The 17,624-nt window shown below is 35.7% G+C and overlaps 1 protein-coding gene across 3 annotated transcripts; it reads right to left on the minus strand.

Annotated features, from left to right (window-relative positions):
• Positions 1 to 5: 5 nt before the first annotated feature.
• LOC149831778 (ubiquitin carboxyl-terminal hydrolase 8-like) lies at positions 6 to 13,386 on the minus strand. 3 transcript variants are annotated; one of them, XM_090014118.1, is made up of 13 exons: positions 12,941 to 13,386; positions 12,435 to 12,695; positions 10,011 to 10,164; positions 6,564 to 6,623; positions 6,314 to 6,409; positions 5,867 to 6,232; positions 5,544 to 5,684; positions 5,272 to 5,442; positions 4,520 to 4,777; positions 4,228 to 4,376; positions 1,784 to 2,320; positions 1,335 to 1,605; positions 6 to 549 (listed from the first exon to the last, which is right to left on the minus strand). In XM_090014118.1, the coding sequence occupies exons 1-13, from the start codon at positions 13,030 to 13,032 to the stop codon at positions 418 to 420; spliced, it is 2,688 nt and encodes an 895-aa protein (XP_089870244.1). In that variant the 5' UTR covers positions 13,033 to 13,386; the 3' UTR covers positions 6 to 417. The 3 variants fall into 3 exon arrangements, with proteins under 3 accessions (XP_089870244.1, XP_089870245.1, XP_089870246.1); XM_090014119.1 differs by having other exon boundaries at positions 10,011 to 10,152; positions 12,941 to 13,164; XM_090014120.1 differs by lacking the exon at positions 6 to 549 and having other exon boundaries at positions 1,144 to 1,605.
• Between the last annotated feature and the right edge of the window lie 4,238 nt (positions 13,387 to 17,624).

Below are 17,624 nucleotides of genomic sequence, written 5' to 3' on the forward strand. Positions count from 1 at the left end.
AGTCATCAAAGCATCAAACCTTGTTCTCTTTATATTGTAAAAAATAATAATAATCTCAATAGCTACAATATCCAATCGATGATCAAGAAATACAAAAACCCACCAGCTGTTGACAGCTTTTCCTTGTGAAAAAAGATTACACGATCAAGATATTAGTAGAACTACAAAACCTGGCACGGGCAGACGCACATTCCCTAGTCTTACATCATTTATGTTATAGCAATTGCGGCACCGTGCTCACACCTCTAGTCAGTATCAACTTATCACTGCCAAATCAACCATCTAAATGTAATTCCAACCATCAAAGAATGTCATAAGCACGTCCAGACATAACAAAGATATCCAACTAGATGAGGCCTCATCACCCTTTCAGCTGGGCAAATTGTTGTCACATTATCAGAAGCATGTCAAGCAAAACTAGGTCTGCGATTGACTGACTACAATTCGCCTGTAAAAAAGTACGTATGCAGCTGATGTTCTTATCTTATCCTCGGAAATTGGTGAAACATGGCTGTCATCAAAGTCATACCAACGATTTTCTCCTAGATGCTGTCGACAACAAAGAACATTAGCACGGATTACAAGTTCACTGAAGGAAAGGAAGAAAAGGAAAGAGAAAGGTGGAGGAGGAAAGAATTGTGGAAGGTGCCTTTTGGTGTTCCTGAAAGAACAATAGCTGTCTGTCAATTGCACACTAAAGCATAATCATGGCAACATCAACCTAGTGTTTTTCACTTGAGATTCTACCATCACTAGCATGAAGACCATCCATGTTTCCAAGCCAAGAGCTATTCGGATGGGTGCATTGGGCCAGAATGTCTCGATGCAAATTAAACATGAGCCCTGAAGTGATTGGATGTCAGACCCTACAGATGTGATCTACATGGTTTGTTTAGTAGAAAATGGATTGAATCATGTGATCACGTGAGAAAACATTACAAAGGCTACAAAAATCAACTATTGCAGCCAAATCGTCACTAAAAACATGTTCTTATGTTGAAAAAACATAATCCAAGGTGCAATCCCTAGCAAACATACCTTGCTGAACAAATCTTTGGTCAGATTATGTAGATACAGTTTGTTGCAAAACCATGATTCCAGATAGGATGGTCATGTCAACATGACCACACTACAAGTGTCCACACCCTCCCCACTCAACATACACACAAACAAACTGCGAAGTCCCATTTCTAGATTGCAGGTAATAGACTCTAGAGAATGACAAGATGCTCAAAAGATGTACTAAGTCAGAATGCCAACTTCAACATGATTATTTCTTGGCCAATGAATATTGAGATGTCATTAACTAAACAAGAACTAAAAGCACCACTTACATGAACATATGCAGTGTAGTGACCACCTCCCATGCTTCCATAATGGTTACTCACTGCGTATAGCTTGTAACAATAAGATTGTTCAGTTTTCCTAGCAATATAGCTTGATAGATCCAAATCATGAATTGGAAAATCTATGAAAGACTCCAGCTTGTTCTTCATGAAACGGTTATATGAAAACCTCTTAAGGTGAATTACAAGAACCTCAGGCAGCCTCCAGAGATCTAATTTCTTGCTGGCTTGCCTGTGCTGCTTACAGCTTGGACAGTACCTGCAGGAGAAAAGCCAGTAAGTTGATACACCCAAATGTAATCCTTTTCAAACTCCTCAAGAGATAAAGAACAATTTCAGGGCATACAGTGAATGTATTGGATACTCCAGCTTCATATACCATAATACCAAAAAGATTTTCAAAAACAAATCATTCAGCATATATTGGGGCTACTCACCACATGTCATCGGGTCCTAAAGGCTCCTCCTTCAAGAAAGCTTCAAGACAAGCATACAGAGTAACAGACTCAAGGGGTCTTTTTGCAAAAGGTACAGATTTATAAACTTCAGGAAGACTGCCAAGATGATTGACATCATATTGCTCAATCAACGCCTCTGGCCAGCGCACAAGAACATGCAACCGTCTGCATGTGTCTGAAAGAGGAACTGTGCTATCCATACCAATAGTAATATCTTTGGCCACACCCTTCTCATCTGACAGGAGAAACTGGAAAGAAGCACAAGATCTCTCATTTGAGCCATCAGCATCTGTAACTGAATTGGTGGTTTCACTGGATTCAATACCTTTCTCACATCTATCATTGCAGTCATCATCAAGGTCATGAATTGCAGCTTCCTCTGTTCTTAGGAAAGGCACCACTAAATTCTGGAAGAGACGATGAATATCAGATCCATTAACAACATTAGACATCCATGTGATGAGAGGGATACCAAATGATTTCCAGCAGGATGTGATTTCACCAGTGATGTAGTGCCTGCTAAGACAGCAGATTATTAGGGGATTCTGATCGGAAAAAAATAAAATACTGGTGAAAGTCCACTTTGCTAAAATCATTAATGTACACCAAAAGAAAATTCAATAATTATTTACAAAAGGAATTTGAAAAAGTTGCCTTGGTATATCAAGTTTCACTTTAGCTCAACCAAGAAGTTCCTAGATTCAACGTTTGCTAAATGGTAAATTCTTAACTAATCCTAAATTTTGTGTTCCAAGAGTTTGTTTAAGTCTGCTTTTCAAAGTTCTGAACTAATCCATTATGAGGGTCAATATTGCTAGCTTGTTATGATTAAACTTACTATTTCTTTGAATTATCAGCAAGGAAATGGTTATGTACACCATGCAGCTTCTGGAAGCAACAATCTACTGTGACATTACTGCACTCGAAGCTTTTGAAAGTCAATTCCTTATGATGTATTTGATGTTTTTCAGATCTATCAGCATGTCAATAGTTGCATATATCAAGCTTGCAGCACATTCTCTTTCAGTAATCTAGGCTTCCAAATAGCTATTTTATCATGTAAACTGAACTAAAAAAACATCTGCTATAAGAAATTTATTGGCAATGAGGATGGAGCAAGAAAGTGGTCTGGGATGTGGTTCAGATAAAGGGAGAATTGAGTCCCAGCGTCACTTGTGATAAGGTCATTTTATATGATAGGAAATTTACATATACCAAGACTTTATTTGCCTGACCCCAAAATGACTGGATCTAGTATCAGGAGGGACAAACACCAATTGTAACACGGACTCTTCTAACAGGGCACTGCACCGGCGTCGCACCCGCACCCATGCGGGTGCGACACTTGGACACGGCTTCCTTTGTGTCAGTTGAAGTCAATCACGCTGAGGTCCATTTCTATGCAAAAGTAGATTCAGTTAACCCTAATGAATTTCAGTTTTATTTATATTACACACACACACACACACACACACACACACACACACACACACACATATATATATATATATATATATATATATATATATATATATATATATATATATATATATATATATATATATATGCACCCCCACACTAGTGTGGTGTTATTTTTTATTGATGAGGAATAGCAATTCTAGATTATTAATTTGATTTATTGCATGAATTTATGCATGATGAATTGATGATATAATAATTGTTTTTATTTCATTAGTGTTAACTTAAAACTGTTAAAAATTTTATATATATATATATATATATATATATATATCACCGCACCCAAGTTTTTTTAAAGTGCCGCACCCGCACCTATGTGACATAGTTACCAACTATTTTGAATTTCCTTGAAGGGTCATCTTGTTTCTTTAAACATCACTAATAGTATATTTCTCATGGATACTGATACCCACATGAATGCATTGTTAACATAAATTCCCCTCCTATCAACCAAAGTTTAAAAAGTTATGCATCCAATTCTTGCAAGAATTGGATTTTAAAGACTCTACATCGGAATGTTTTGACTTTGCAAGTTTGCATGTGATTAGTTTAAATAAACTAATCAACTTCTAGGTAAAACAGGAGAGAACATATTAAAACCAAAGTTCCAATAAGCTGGGTCTTGCCTTGGTTCAATAGTATGCAACGTCTTATGTAGTAAAATCTTAAAACACTACTGTGTTTAGTTAGTGAACAGCTAATTATCGAGTGCTCTCTCTCTAATAACAAGATTTTTTCTACATGAACAAGAAAACCAGACAACATTTTGGAGAAGACATAGCCTACCTATCCAAGCGCTGATGCATGAATACCACAATTGGGAGCTTCTCCAAAATGTTAGGTTTAGTTAGTGAACAGCTCATTATCGAGTGCTTTCTCTCTAATAACAAGATTTTTTCTACATGAACAAGAAAACATAACATTTTGGAGAAGACATAGCTTACCTATCCAAGCGCTGATGCATGAATACCACAATTGGGAGCTTCTCAGAATCTTTTGAAATCCTGTATGCCACTAGTCGGTCTTCATCTCTAATCAATGAGAGAGAATCAGATGGATCCTCTAGGTAACGAATAATTTGATGAGAATAAATCTGGAGGAACAAAAAGAAGAATTGCAACTTATTCAGCAAAAGATGTGAAGTTGACAACACATAGAAGCATCACACACACACACACACACACACACACACACACACACACACACACACACAGACAAATCATCATAACTGCATACCTCAGCCATTAGAAGTTTTTCATCATCCCTTAATGCACAAGCTGCGCTCACAGCCTGAATGAGATCACTGCACTTCCCATATTTGGGTACATTTACAGTGTAAGGAATAGGTAGGGAGAAACCATCAGTGCTGAGGGCTGTCACTGTCATTGTCCGGGTAGTAGTAGAAGGTAGCGGCAAAGATAAGTACATAAATGGATCAAATGTAACTGAGACCTTACTGCACACAGGGCATACTAATATCGACCTGTATTGACCCTGTTACATTTCAACAATCAATTGTAATTCATGAGGTTACACCTTCAAAAACTAAAAAAGAACAAAGTCAGCAAACTCACCAAAATGAAACACAATTGGATGCATGTCAGGCCTACAATGAAAACAAATGTTTCACTTGAAGACTTCTCATTTTCACATTTCTATTTTAGTTGCATGATCCATCATAGAGAATCTATTTCAAGATGTTCAGAATCAGAGAGTTCTCAATTTTAATATGCCTACAAAGATGTTTTTGAAAAGGTAAGAGAAAATGTATCTCAAAGGTGCCTCCAAATGTTTGATTCAGATTAGTTAACAAAGGAATAAAGCTCTGCAGGAAGTTATTCGAGATTATGTCACACGGATACTCCATTTTGACTCCCGCTCCATATTCCCTTATATACAAGTCATATTGGAAACTTCCTAAAAAGAGCTGTATCCCTGTATCCACATCTGTATCCACGTAACATAGTTGGAGATAGATATCTACTCACTTGGAAAACATCTACTATGATGGAGTTGTTACGTGCAAGGTGATTTGCCCAATACTCGTCAGCAACTTCTTCATCTGGGCGACCAGGTGTATCCTTTGCTTCTATGTATGGCTTGCGTTTCACACGGTTCAGATCTTCATGAAGTCCATCCAACAAAAAGGCAAGAAGTTCCTATAAAAGATAGCAAAAAATTTACATGTGTGATATGTTTAGCAAACTTCCGGATCTGAAGGCACAACAAAATGGACTTTGCACCAAGAGAATTGACTAACTTGTGAATCATGTTGATTGAAGCCACTGAACTGAGGAGCAAAACGAGCAAGTTTGGATTTAAACAACTGAGGAGCTACTGGAGTTCTCCCAGGAGCCCATAACTTCCTCAATAATTCTCCAAAAGTGACAGCAAGCTCTCCCTGATCAATGATAAAAGTCACATAGGCATTAAGACTGAAAATAAACAGAGATTACTAGCAAAGTATAAGCCCAAATTTATTAATAACTGAAATCTACTATGGCTAAGTCAAATTTACAAAAACTCAAGGGAAATCATCTTCAAAGATTTTGCTGAAAGGAAAACATAGAGCAAGAAGCATACATCCATTCCCAATGGGTTATGCTGATTTACTTCTCTACTGTAATCCCCAAGGAAATATTCAACAAGCTTGGGCGTATGTGCCAAACACTGTATGGCACTATTCATAAAACAAGTGTTGCCAAGGTTCTGTAGTCCAGTCAAGCCTAAAGTGACACATTTTCCATGGTTCCCACCCATTATTGAAATGAAAGCGTTGGCTGCAGTGGAGTCTGTTTCAATGTTGCATGTGCTTCCATTATTAATAAGTGAACCATTACTTGAAGAAGATGCTAGCCGAGATTGTTGCAGAGTTGGATCCTCTTTCTTTCCTTCATTTTTGTTTTTCACAGAATCAGAAACCCTGTACACCTGTAACTCCAGGAGTATCTTCAAAACAGGAAAACATGAACAAGAATGTCAAAACACATTAGCTTGGCATCAACTTGTTCAAAATTGGCCAACTAATACCTCTTGATCTGTTTGACGTTGGGAGTCTTTAGGAACCTTTATTTTCTCATTCTTGAAAAATGATGCTGTCTGGCCAGATAAGTCCCAAATTTGCACCTGATCCAGCAGAATAAAAATTAAATATAGCATTGCATGCCTCATCTAAAAAATCTACACCTAGACAAAACAATGAACTTAAATCAGGCCACAACAAACAGGCAGGCCCAGACAACTCCAAACAACAAAACAAAGAACAAACAAAAAAACATACTGGCTCAGATTCAACACTGAAAATCTTGCACGCTCGCTTATAAAATTCCGGTATATTATCCTGGAAAAGAGAAACATCGACAGTGATGAAACTGAAATCAGCTGCAGTATAGAGAGAGATCAAGAATTCATCTTCACAATATCATGCAGCATATCTCTTGATGATAAAACAACCTAAATGCATGAATTTGTATGATAGGGTGGGCTAAACATCAATCAGGCACAGACAATAATAACTGTAACTGTAAGCATAACCCTTGTTTACTGCAATTTCAGAAAATGCTCCCTTCATAGAAAACAGTCTAATGTATTACATTTATATGCGAAAAAAAAAGAAGCAAAACCAGTTTCACAACCACCTGGGCAGTCAGATGCCACCTATTCCATCTACTTCAAGTGATTATTATTGAAAATTGAAATCATTGGGGCTCAGCAAGTATAATGCAGACCTTGAAGCATGCACATTGTAGAAGGTCTGGTTTCTCATTATGCATGGATACCATACAAATTATCCCAGAAGAAGATCCCTTCCCACAAGGTCCAGTTGCTCATCTAAACGGATGGCATCTCAACCATAATGAGGCAGGAAGAAATGCTTGTAAAAGACATTTTCCAAATACTTGGGACCTAGATAACTTCTATCAACCTAGTCCGTGCTTCATTTACCAACTCTTCTAAAGAATAAAAATGTAGGCCAATCTCCTTCATGCTAAGTCAGGCCAGAACGCTCACCAGATCAAATTTTGTGACCATTATAAGACTGACCAGTTCAGTGAATCAACTTTTTGTCAAGTGATTCAGTGAACTCCATCTCATTCTGCATAAGGTTGAAAGTAGCTAGGTGGTGCATTGTTAAAATCTGGTTTACTTTAAATAAGGATGGACCTGAAATAATCAGCAAAGAATTGGAATAAATTGAATCTAGAGGTCAAAATGATGTCTAGAGATGCATTGCAGAGTTCTCCATTTTCTTTTAATAAAAGGGAAGTTAACTGTCTGTTTTAATGTTGAGTATGAAAAGATGTCTACAATAGCTCTGCCCCACATGATTGCTTAGATCTCAAGCTTACAAGTATATTGCAATGGAGTTGATCTTTCCTAATCTGAAAAAAATAGTTAAGATGCTCTTTGCCCTGTGAGATTTGAATCTAATAGTACCAAAAAAGTCATTTACTGAACTGCATCATAAAAGTCAATGACAACATGCACAAACGCATGCAACCAAAGTGTCTTCTGGTGATTCTTTTTCCAGCCATTTCTCCAGATTTTAAATTTATACAGGGACATTTTCCTTATTTTGAAATCCAATCCTCTCAAATGGTTCACCTGCACTTAATAAGGTTTCTATCAGTACTGCAGCAGGCTAGATTTACACATTAAGAAAGCTAAAAGGTACAATAATAATAAAGTTGTGTTGTAACCAGTTTTACTAAACCACAGAAACTGAGATTTATTCTCCATTTTGTTTTCTTTTTTCGACTAATTCAACCATCAAACCTCAAAATTTCACTAATGGCATTAACTCTGAAAGGCCTTGTTCTTCTTCAAATCTTCTTCACTTTCAAAAAAGATAAATGCTGTAGAATTTTCATAAAAGGAGGAGATAGAATGCAGACCAATATCAGAAAGTCAAGAAAGAAAATGAAGGCCAATTACCACAATTACTTAAAAAGGTGCACATCCTCCACCGTGATAAGAAAATGGTGACTATGGTCTCAACTCAGATACTCCAGTCCATAAATCAATTGCAGTTGACAGCAATATGAATGGCTTCTGTGAGATAGGATGGACTAACTAAAATATAGCCATACTCCTTCCATAAGAGCCCCAAACCTCAATGAGGCACCATTTATCATGAAATCCAGCATTGCAAGCAAAAGTAAAGTTGTAATTCTGATTATGTTGAAAAGGTTCGAAAGAAAGCACATCAAAGTACAGAATGGGGTGCATGATGCAGGCATGTGTGTATGCATGTGCTCATGTGGATGCTAACAAGTTGACTGCATTTTTTGGCTCCAAAAAATGCGAAACACCCCATATTAATGGTCACCATTATAGGTAATCAAGTAATCCTTAAAGAAGCAACACTAATGTTTATTTCCTGTAGCTAGAAAACAAGTAATTTGGTGAAAACAATTTCGAAAATGACATGAGAAGCCCTTTTGGTTATAGAGTCAATTTTTTTTCTTTTTTTCCTTGGGTTAGGAGTGTGTACATGCCCTTGAAGAACATATAAGAGAGATAAAGATCACAGACCTAATCTATCCTTTGAATTCTTTTTTCTTCTACCATAGTTAAAAAGCGTTTTTTAAGGAAACCAAGAAATTAACTGGATACATCAAGTTTGGCTTTCCTGAATATATTTTCTAGGCAAAAATTTAAGTTTTTTTCTTTCACTTAAATTTTGATAATCAGGAAGTGCCTCATTTCTGCCAGTACATACATACATACATACATACATACATACATACATACATACATACATACATACATACATACATGCATACATGCATACATACATACATGCATACATACATACATACATACATACATACATACATACATACATGCATGCAGACATCCATTATTATACCAATGTACAAAATCTTGAAGAATGGCCAATGAACCTGTTCTCGCTGTTTCAACTCTTTCCAACATTAAAGTAATTATTAAATTATGGCAAAGTGAAGCATTTGACAAAAGATAATCATAAAATTTGATTAACTCAAAGCAAAGTTGGGTCTGGACTGTTGGAAAGAAGATGATTGCCCCATTAACAGACTGGACCAAGGAGACAACCACAAAGAGAGCCAGCACTTTATACAACACTGACTAAAGACAGGGAGACCAACTGCTCAAACAGGCTTCTCTCTAACAACCTGTTGCACTTGGCATCTCCAACTCCACCAAAGTTAACCAAGCTCAATGGCCTTACAAAATAAAGGTATTACATATCAATATTAGTGTTACGGTAACTTCAGTGAAAAGCTGGATAAGAAACATGAATACAAATTTAGAAGAATAAAGGTGTGTTGCACAGATGCATCTCGTGCATGCACAACAAACAATGACACACCAAATTATATGTACATCCAGTTCCTTGTTCAAGAGAACAAAATGACTGAAAAATAAACTGAAGAAATAAGAAAAAGAAAATTTCATAAGATAGAAAGGAATATCTTAAAACAAAAGAGAGAATGTGAAAATTTTGCATGAAAATAAAATGAAGACAGCATCATGTGGATCATTAAAGTGTTAAATTAGTTTTCTATGAACTTGAACTTTTCCATACAAATGCAGACAGGATGGTATTATGATATAGGCAGCAATTTTCAAGGATGGAACCCAAAATTGATTTCTACAGTACCAAACATCATGTAAAAAGCATGTGTATATGATAGCAGCAACAAAAAGAAAACAAGGTATTGATAAGACAAAAAAGAACTACCTTTTTGCTTATCCTTGCTGTCAATTGATTGTTATCACGCATGACAGACAGCCTCAGTCGTAAAGGATAAACTTCAAGTTTGCTATCTTCTACAACTGACAGGTGTCCAGAGTTATGCAAAGTAGCTTTAGATTCATTGTTCCTACAAGAAAAGCTGAAAGAATGTGACACTAAGGAATGCCCAATAAGCTGAAATTGGCAGTCACAAATCAAGGGAAAATTCAAGAGAAAAGTACATATAAGTAGAATGAGTCATATTCCCAAAGTATCTTTTCAATGACCTTAAGTCTATGCCTTTAAAGTTGTTTCTATAGTTTAAGTAAATGTCCGAGATTGCCTCATTTTGAGTAAATGATTTCAAGAGCCAAACCTGAGCTTCTCAAGACAAGCTTGCTTCTTATGCAGTCCTAATGATAGATGGACTGGATGCCTTAGTTCCAAGTTGGGTACTTCAAATAGTGAAGCGATTTGGATAGAGCAAAAAATTCATTGCTATCATCACGAGTCAATTTATAATCATTCCCATTCTTTTTATAGAAAAGTTGGTGAAGTTTAGATATTTTACATTATAAAATTTGTGCTTTCATGACCACCAGTAAAAGACTAGATGTGCTTTTGGTTTTGCCATCCCAAAAACCTTAATACATTGTGTAGAAGTTGCTACTATTTGATTAGCATGTAGGAAATTCGCTAGAAATGTTCCAAAACATACTTTTACTGTCTTGCGATTAAGTTTCCTATATGACACATATCCTAGGTTTCTGACAAGATCCTCAGTCACATACAATATACTCATACCAGCAATCTCCCCTATTGTAGAAGATATATCTCTTTTGTGTGTTTCAACAACTTCTAATATGTTTCTTTGCCACTTATCTCTCATATTTTCCTATAGTATATCTCATGTTTTGTTTATCTGAATTCTTTCATGTCTTTTACATCTTTTTTTATTCAAATTGTTCATTGTTCTGTTTCAAAAATTGATGTAACATGTCACCTCTTCAATATTCACATCAAACTTTGGTGCATGCTTCACAAATACAGTCCTTGAAGCAGCTACAGAAACATTTCTGATATATTCTACAAAACCTTAGAGTCATGCTCCATAAGGTGGCAGCCATATATTCCTAAAGTCTCTGTGCATAGCCAATTCAAGACTCTAACAGCATCCCATATGGTTCAGCCACTAAGTTTGAGAACCTTTGGCTCTACTGATGTAATGTAATTTTATTGTGTGGCCTTAAGTCAAATTTGGCAATTCATTTCATGAGAGAGAACCATCTTTGCTAATGTTTACCTTGATGAGCATGTATCATTCATCATGTCAATATGAATTGTCGAGTATCGTATGATACAACCATTTTATTTCAAACCATTCAGAAAAGAAGTTGGACAGGATAAGCATAACTGCTGGTCATATAACATACAACCGCTTTTTTTCTTTCTTTTGGAAAGGAAGCAATTATGGTTTGATATCTAAAAACACTAATAGATTTTGCTTGATTTGTTACGGTTTCTCTTTATTATGTTTCAGTTTTAATATCATTTTTATTTGGAATTTATGGTACAAGAACTTAGCTGCTCAATTAAGACTCTCATGTCTATGCCAGCAAAATGAAGCATTATTCCACTAAAGTACACATGCGAAATGGATTTTTTTATACAACAAATTTGAGTTTCCCATGTCATTTACTCTCATAGTCTAAAATTTCCTAAACTACCTAGGCATTATTTTAATTTCATGTAAATTTCCTCTTGAGCCCAAACCATATATGTGAATGCTTATGTAATTCTTCTGTACTACTCAGTTTTATGAGCCACGTGAAAGCATTGTTCTCGCATGTTTAACAACAACATGAATGTTCCCGAGTGTTTATGAAAAATCACAATACTATGGACTTATAGATGTTCAAAACAAACAATATATGCCACTTTGCAAGTTGCATTACATTGATGTACACATCTGTACCTAGTCTATGATTCTGAGGATTTATTTTATGGGGAAAAAGTAGTTTAATTCACCATGTATGTTAAAAGAATGGACAAGGTTTCCTTCTAATCTCAAATTCAAGAACCACATAATCAGAGTCTACCAGGCATCATCTGTTCAAACACTATGTTCCGAGTTTGAAACATAAAATCTCCCACCAAGCGATACCCTCATCACCCACCAATCGAAGCGATATCAGGAGGCTCAAGATGCGCAAATTTCAAATCTGAAGGATGTGTGTGCACCACGAATATAAGCCGCAGAATCACAAAGCTACTAAATCGCATACTTGGAGAATTTAGACACGAAAAAACGCTAAGCCTAATACGAGATTTCAAGAATTCTCTACGGAAAAAGCTGTCGGAGTCATTGAATCCACATGATTCAAAAAAAAAAAAAAAGGGAAAGGGAAACATGGTAGGTTTAGTCTCTACCGGTTTAACGTCTGCAACCACATATCCTCTGTAAGCAACGCGTAGTCCCGACTGGAGACCTCGCCGTTATTGCCCTCAGGCTTCCCGGACAAATCCCCCCGCTGCTTGAGGTTAAAGACGAGATCCGACACAAACATATTGGTGATGATCTTCATGGGTCCGGCATTGCAAGGCGATGAAGTGTAGACAATGGCGGACACGCCCGTGCCTCTGCCTCCATCTTCTTCCGCGGCCAAAACATCCTGCCCTTCTTTCCACCATCTGTCGCATCCCGAAACGAATCAGAATTAACAAGAGATCTATCTCACCGATCCACCGGTACTCGATAAAATCAACTAGGAAAAAAACGCTTGAATCTGAGCTACATGACCAGATAAAAAAGATCCCGCTCTAATTCATCTTGCATTCCGCAGCGAACCCGATGATTCAGCGGATAAAAGAACACAAATCATACATTGTTGAGGAAATGATGATGAGGAGGAGGAGTACTGGTATAGATCCAAAACCTGTAGGGCACGAAGTAGACTCTTTCCCCTTCCAGAAGCGAGCGCTGAGATGTATCGGGAGCACACTCGGGACCGAAACCCTCCATCTCCATCGGTGGGGGGGGGGGGGAGGGGGGAGGCTGCAACTGCTGAATGATCACCTCATCTTCTCTCTTCTTTCCTTCCTTTCTTCCTATCTACACCCACTTTCCCTCTCTCACCCCTTGCTACATGCGTCTCTTCGCATTCTAACAATATTGTTACGAGTATCAGACGCCGTTCTCTCCTTCCCCAAATGAAAAAATGTTGGAAAAAAACAAAACTATAAATTGGGATTGTCTTGGGAACGATGAATGAACAAAAAAACAACAACCAAAATCAGAAAAAAAGGATCATAAGATTGTTCAAAGGAGGAGGAGGAGGAGGAGGAAATGCACAGGCTTCTTCACTCACACAGATTTGGAATTGGAGGAGAAGGAAAGGGGGAAGGGCCAAAAAGTGGGGAGGATAAGACAACGCCTGTTTGTCTGCACGCTGGCAGTTGCAAAACGGTCAAATCCGAACCGAATCGGAAATTTTCTTTCTTCGAACCGGTGAATTCCCTTCAAGCCTCGGGGCGTTTTGACTTGTCAGTCTTGGGACGGTGTTTGTTTTGCTTTCCGAGCCGTACAAGGGTTGGCGAGACCAACTTCGAATCGAACCGGTGAGTCGAATCGCTTTAGGGTTGTGGAATTATTATTTTTTTCATTTCTGTTAAGAGGTAAAACTCATGTTCTTTTTGCTTTTTACAAAGAAGTGTCGCTGTCGACAGTAAGTGTTTTCTCCTTTATATGTATGGTATTGTTTTTGGGAGACTAAAAATTTGAAAATTCAAAATTATGGATATGTCTAAATTAGGAAATTTTCAAGGTATATTCTTCCGTCTCTCTTTACCAAAAAAATGTCTAAGATAACTTGGTTTTGCTTAAGGGTTTTAATAAAGTGGAGAAACTAAACTTTTGTAAACAAGTAATGTAATTGCATGATATTTCCTTAATCTCTCTCTCAACAAAGTTTACTGGTGGTAGGAATGAATGATGCGTATCTTCCAAACCATTTATCTCTCAAATCTCTTTAAAATACATATTTGTTCAAGTTTTTTGCACAAGTCAAACCTTTTGATGTATTTATCATTGCTTGTTTATTAAAAATTATGATTTAGATCCAATCAATTTAACAAAAAAATAGTTAATTAAGTTTTTTTATAATATATACCATCGATTTTTTTCATTGAGCTAAAAATACATGTAAACATAAAAAAGGTTTAAACTAATACATGTTCTTTGCTAAATAAAGTATAGAGATCACGTGTATGGGTTTAGATTAAACAAAAAACACAAAGGACATAAAGAACATAGTAATAAAAAATAAAGTATATTTTTAAAGGGGTGTGAGATGGTATGAGGAAATACATCATTCCTAGAGGAATCAACATAAATAACATAGTAATAAAAATAAGGCTGAGCCAAATAACTATTATGAGAGAGAAAGAGGGGGGATGCAAACGGTTCGGATCTACATGAAATTTTGGGTCGGAAACGGATCTGGGACTGCCAAAAATTACAAAACACATTTGCATCCCTAGAGAGCCTGTTTTGTGGACTTTGCTACATCATGACCATATATGAGTACATTAAAACTATACCTTTGGGTTTGAGTGAGATAGCCAGATGGTTAGGTTTAGGGCTGGTATTCGAGCCGAATGAACCGAACATAACGTGTTCAAACTCGGCTCATTAAACTTTTTTGTATGACTCGAACTCGGCTCTTTCTGTCACCAACTTAATGTGTTCATGAACAGTTCGATCAACTAAACGAGCTGAGTTTCTGCTGGGCTCAAGTTCGAACTCACAAGATCATAAACAATGTTCAGCTAGTTATGGGCTCGACTATAACTCGCTCGCGAGATCATATATAAATCAGAACAAGCAGCTATTTGATACAAATAAATTGCATAAAAGAAGAAAATAGATTTTGCTGCACTATATATAGATAAAATTAAAATATTTATTTTTTTATAAAATTGTTTACTTTGTTTTGAGCTCGACTATAACTCATGTTATTTTCTTTTTTTGAATAAAATTATTTTTTTACATCAAACCAAATCTATTTTTAATCTTTTATAAAATTTTGTCAGTAGGTTCATCATAGCATTTTTTGACATAACAAACAACATTAAAAAATAATTTAAATTTACAAAATTACCTACCAATCTTATAATGCATTACATATAAAAGACCATAATAAAACCTTTAAATAAGGTTATAATTATAATTGTAGAAAAAAAAATTTACTTAAAAATGTGATTGTTTTCACCTGTCATTTAAATAATTTTAAAAATATAAAAAATTTAAATATTACAAAAAATACCATCACTATTCATCTCTAAATTTTATATAAATAACAAAAATGTCATTTTATTAATTTATCTATATTTTATGACATTTTATATTATGTAATTTATGTAATTTACAAAACATTTCAATATTTTATTATATAATTATGAATTAAAATTATATTCTATATTCATATATGTATTATATTTATATTTTATGATGCCTTTGAACTAAATGAATTTTTTAAAATATTCTTTCATTGAGTCTGGAATTTTAACAATATTATTCCAATGAGTCAAAACTTTTAAAATATTTATTTACACAAAATGAATTTGTAAAAATTATTTTTTAGAGTCTTTATTTTTTTTAAATTTTGTTTTGTCAATGAATCTGCATTTTCTAGAATATTTTTTGCACTGATTGAATTTTTAAGAGCATTCATGTAAATCCCAAATACTTGGAAGCAAGGCAGCGTCTTCAGCAGTCAATAAGGGTAATTACTACATCTTGTTTGAAATGTGGAATAAATTTTGCTGCAACATGTTCTTTTCATTTTTTAATAAAAAGAAACTCCCATGTGTCTGCACTTTTATATGCTTCCTTTTTTCTCTAATTATTGAGAAAACCACATTGGCAGTAAATAGTTGGAGGAGGATGTAGTGAGGCCTGGGAGTACAAAACCATGGACAGTAAGTCTCTGTTAAAATTATTGTATGCCATTTGTTATCTGCTCTTTTTTCTTTTATACCATCCTCAAGTGTGTGCATTAAGGCCTTGCAGAACATTTCATGCTTTTATGCTACATAAGTTTTCCACCCTTCCACCTTGAATATCATTTAGCTCAATGCACATTAAGCACTTTCTTGTTTACTGTGAATTCATTCAGACAAATGATGTAATTTGCTTATCAAGTTATTATGGGTCTAGGATACAGTATGTGTCTAAGGTACATTTCTTATGCCTAACCTTGCAACTGTACTTTGTGATGCTGCAGGGTTTTACTTATCTTTTTGATATTTTCATCTTGAAGATGGAAATGTTGGAAAATAGGTGGTTCACACACTTGGAAGATGAAGAGTGCCCAGATTAGGTTTGGTGGAAAAATTAAGGTTTCTATTCTCAATTGAAAGAAAAAGCTATGAGAAGAGATTGCAACCCATGGTTTTTTATATTGGCTTGTTCCTACGAAAATGTTTAGCTTACCCAAGTTAGCCAAGATCAGCAGACTAATCAGATTGCATTGTAAAGGATAAATCTCTAGAATGGTTCTTGATTGTAAATGAATTGTACCCTTGCTTTCTTTTGCCAATACCTTTCTAAGGGAGAAATATGTAAAGTTCGTTCAGCATGGTTTCTTAGAATGGCCTCCATTCTTTGGATTTCATGTAAGGTTTTTGAAACCCATGAGGTAGGAAATATAGGGATTTAGGAAAAAAAAATGTGGATCTTTGCTTACTAGTTTTTTATCTTAAACAGATACTCTGCAAATGACTCACACAACTTCTTATTGAATGCTTCCACATACTTGGATAACACCAATGTTCTCAAAACCTTTTGTTGCTTTTTGACTATTATCGACCTTCAATTCACTTGTGCTTGCCAATATTACGCAACTGTTAGTTCTGGATCCATCCCATGACAAATCAGCTTTTAGTACTTTCTTTTGATGATACATATAGCTGGTTGCTCTAATGGATTTTTGGTCTTTGGTTTTGTGATTATCATTTGACTGTAGGTAGCTTTAGATTGTTTTAGGTAGGTATTGATAGTTATATTCAAAATCTCACTTCTCCCTTTTATTTATTGAGCAGGTGCTTTACAAGATTGGTGTATAGAGAATTTGATCATTGTAGAAAATCTGACCATAGACTTGATTGAGTTCAGGTGAGACAAATAAATCGTGTTCACTAGAATGCATTTGTATTACTCATGAGAGTTGACATGAAACTAAATGTAATTTCTCTTTGTGGTTTGATTGAGATGTCCAGCATTCCACTTTGGCACTTATTATGTAAAGCATGACTCAATTGAGATGCCACATTTCCTAACCATTGTATGAGTTCTTTATTAATATGGTTTATATGGTTTATATGGTTAATAATGGAAACTTCACTTACTTCACACGAGATGTTTTGGATTCAGATATATATATTATGGCTCAAGGAACCTTTTTCATTAAAGTCAATATGCTTGCTTGCTTGATCTCATCTTAACTAAGCTTGAACCTTGCCAGACCATACACTACAAGAAAAATGTGTATTAGCGACGGACGCTATGCATCGCTAAAGATATTAACGACGGATTTTGCGATGGATAGCATCCGTCGCATA

Source organism: Nuphar pumila, chromosome 7 (genome assembly GCF_984573655.1).
Source record: "Nuphar pumila chromosome 7, dmNupPumi1.hap1.1, whole genome shotgun sequence".
NCBI classification, from domain to species: Eukaryota; Viridiplantae; Streptophyta; class Magnoliopsida; order Nymphaeales; family Nymphaeaceae; genus Nuphar; species Nuphar pumila.

What these genes read in the sequence shown, in the direction of transcription:
- LOC149831778 (XM_090014118.1), bottom strand. Translation starts at nt 13,032, where the DNA reads ATGGAGATGGAGGGTTTCGGTCCCGAGTGTGCTCCCGATACATCTCAG. An exon ending in CAGCAAGGATAAGCAAAAAG is followed by an intron (nt 6,624 to 10,010) that starts GTAGTTCTTTTT and finishes TCTCTTTTCCAG; the next exon opens with GATAATATACCGGAATTTTA. An exon ending in ATAACCCATTGGGAATGGAT is followed by an intron (nt 5,685 to 5,866) that starts GTATGCTTCTTG and finishes ATCATTGATCAG; the next exon opens with GGAGAGCTTGCTGTCACTTT.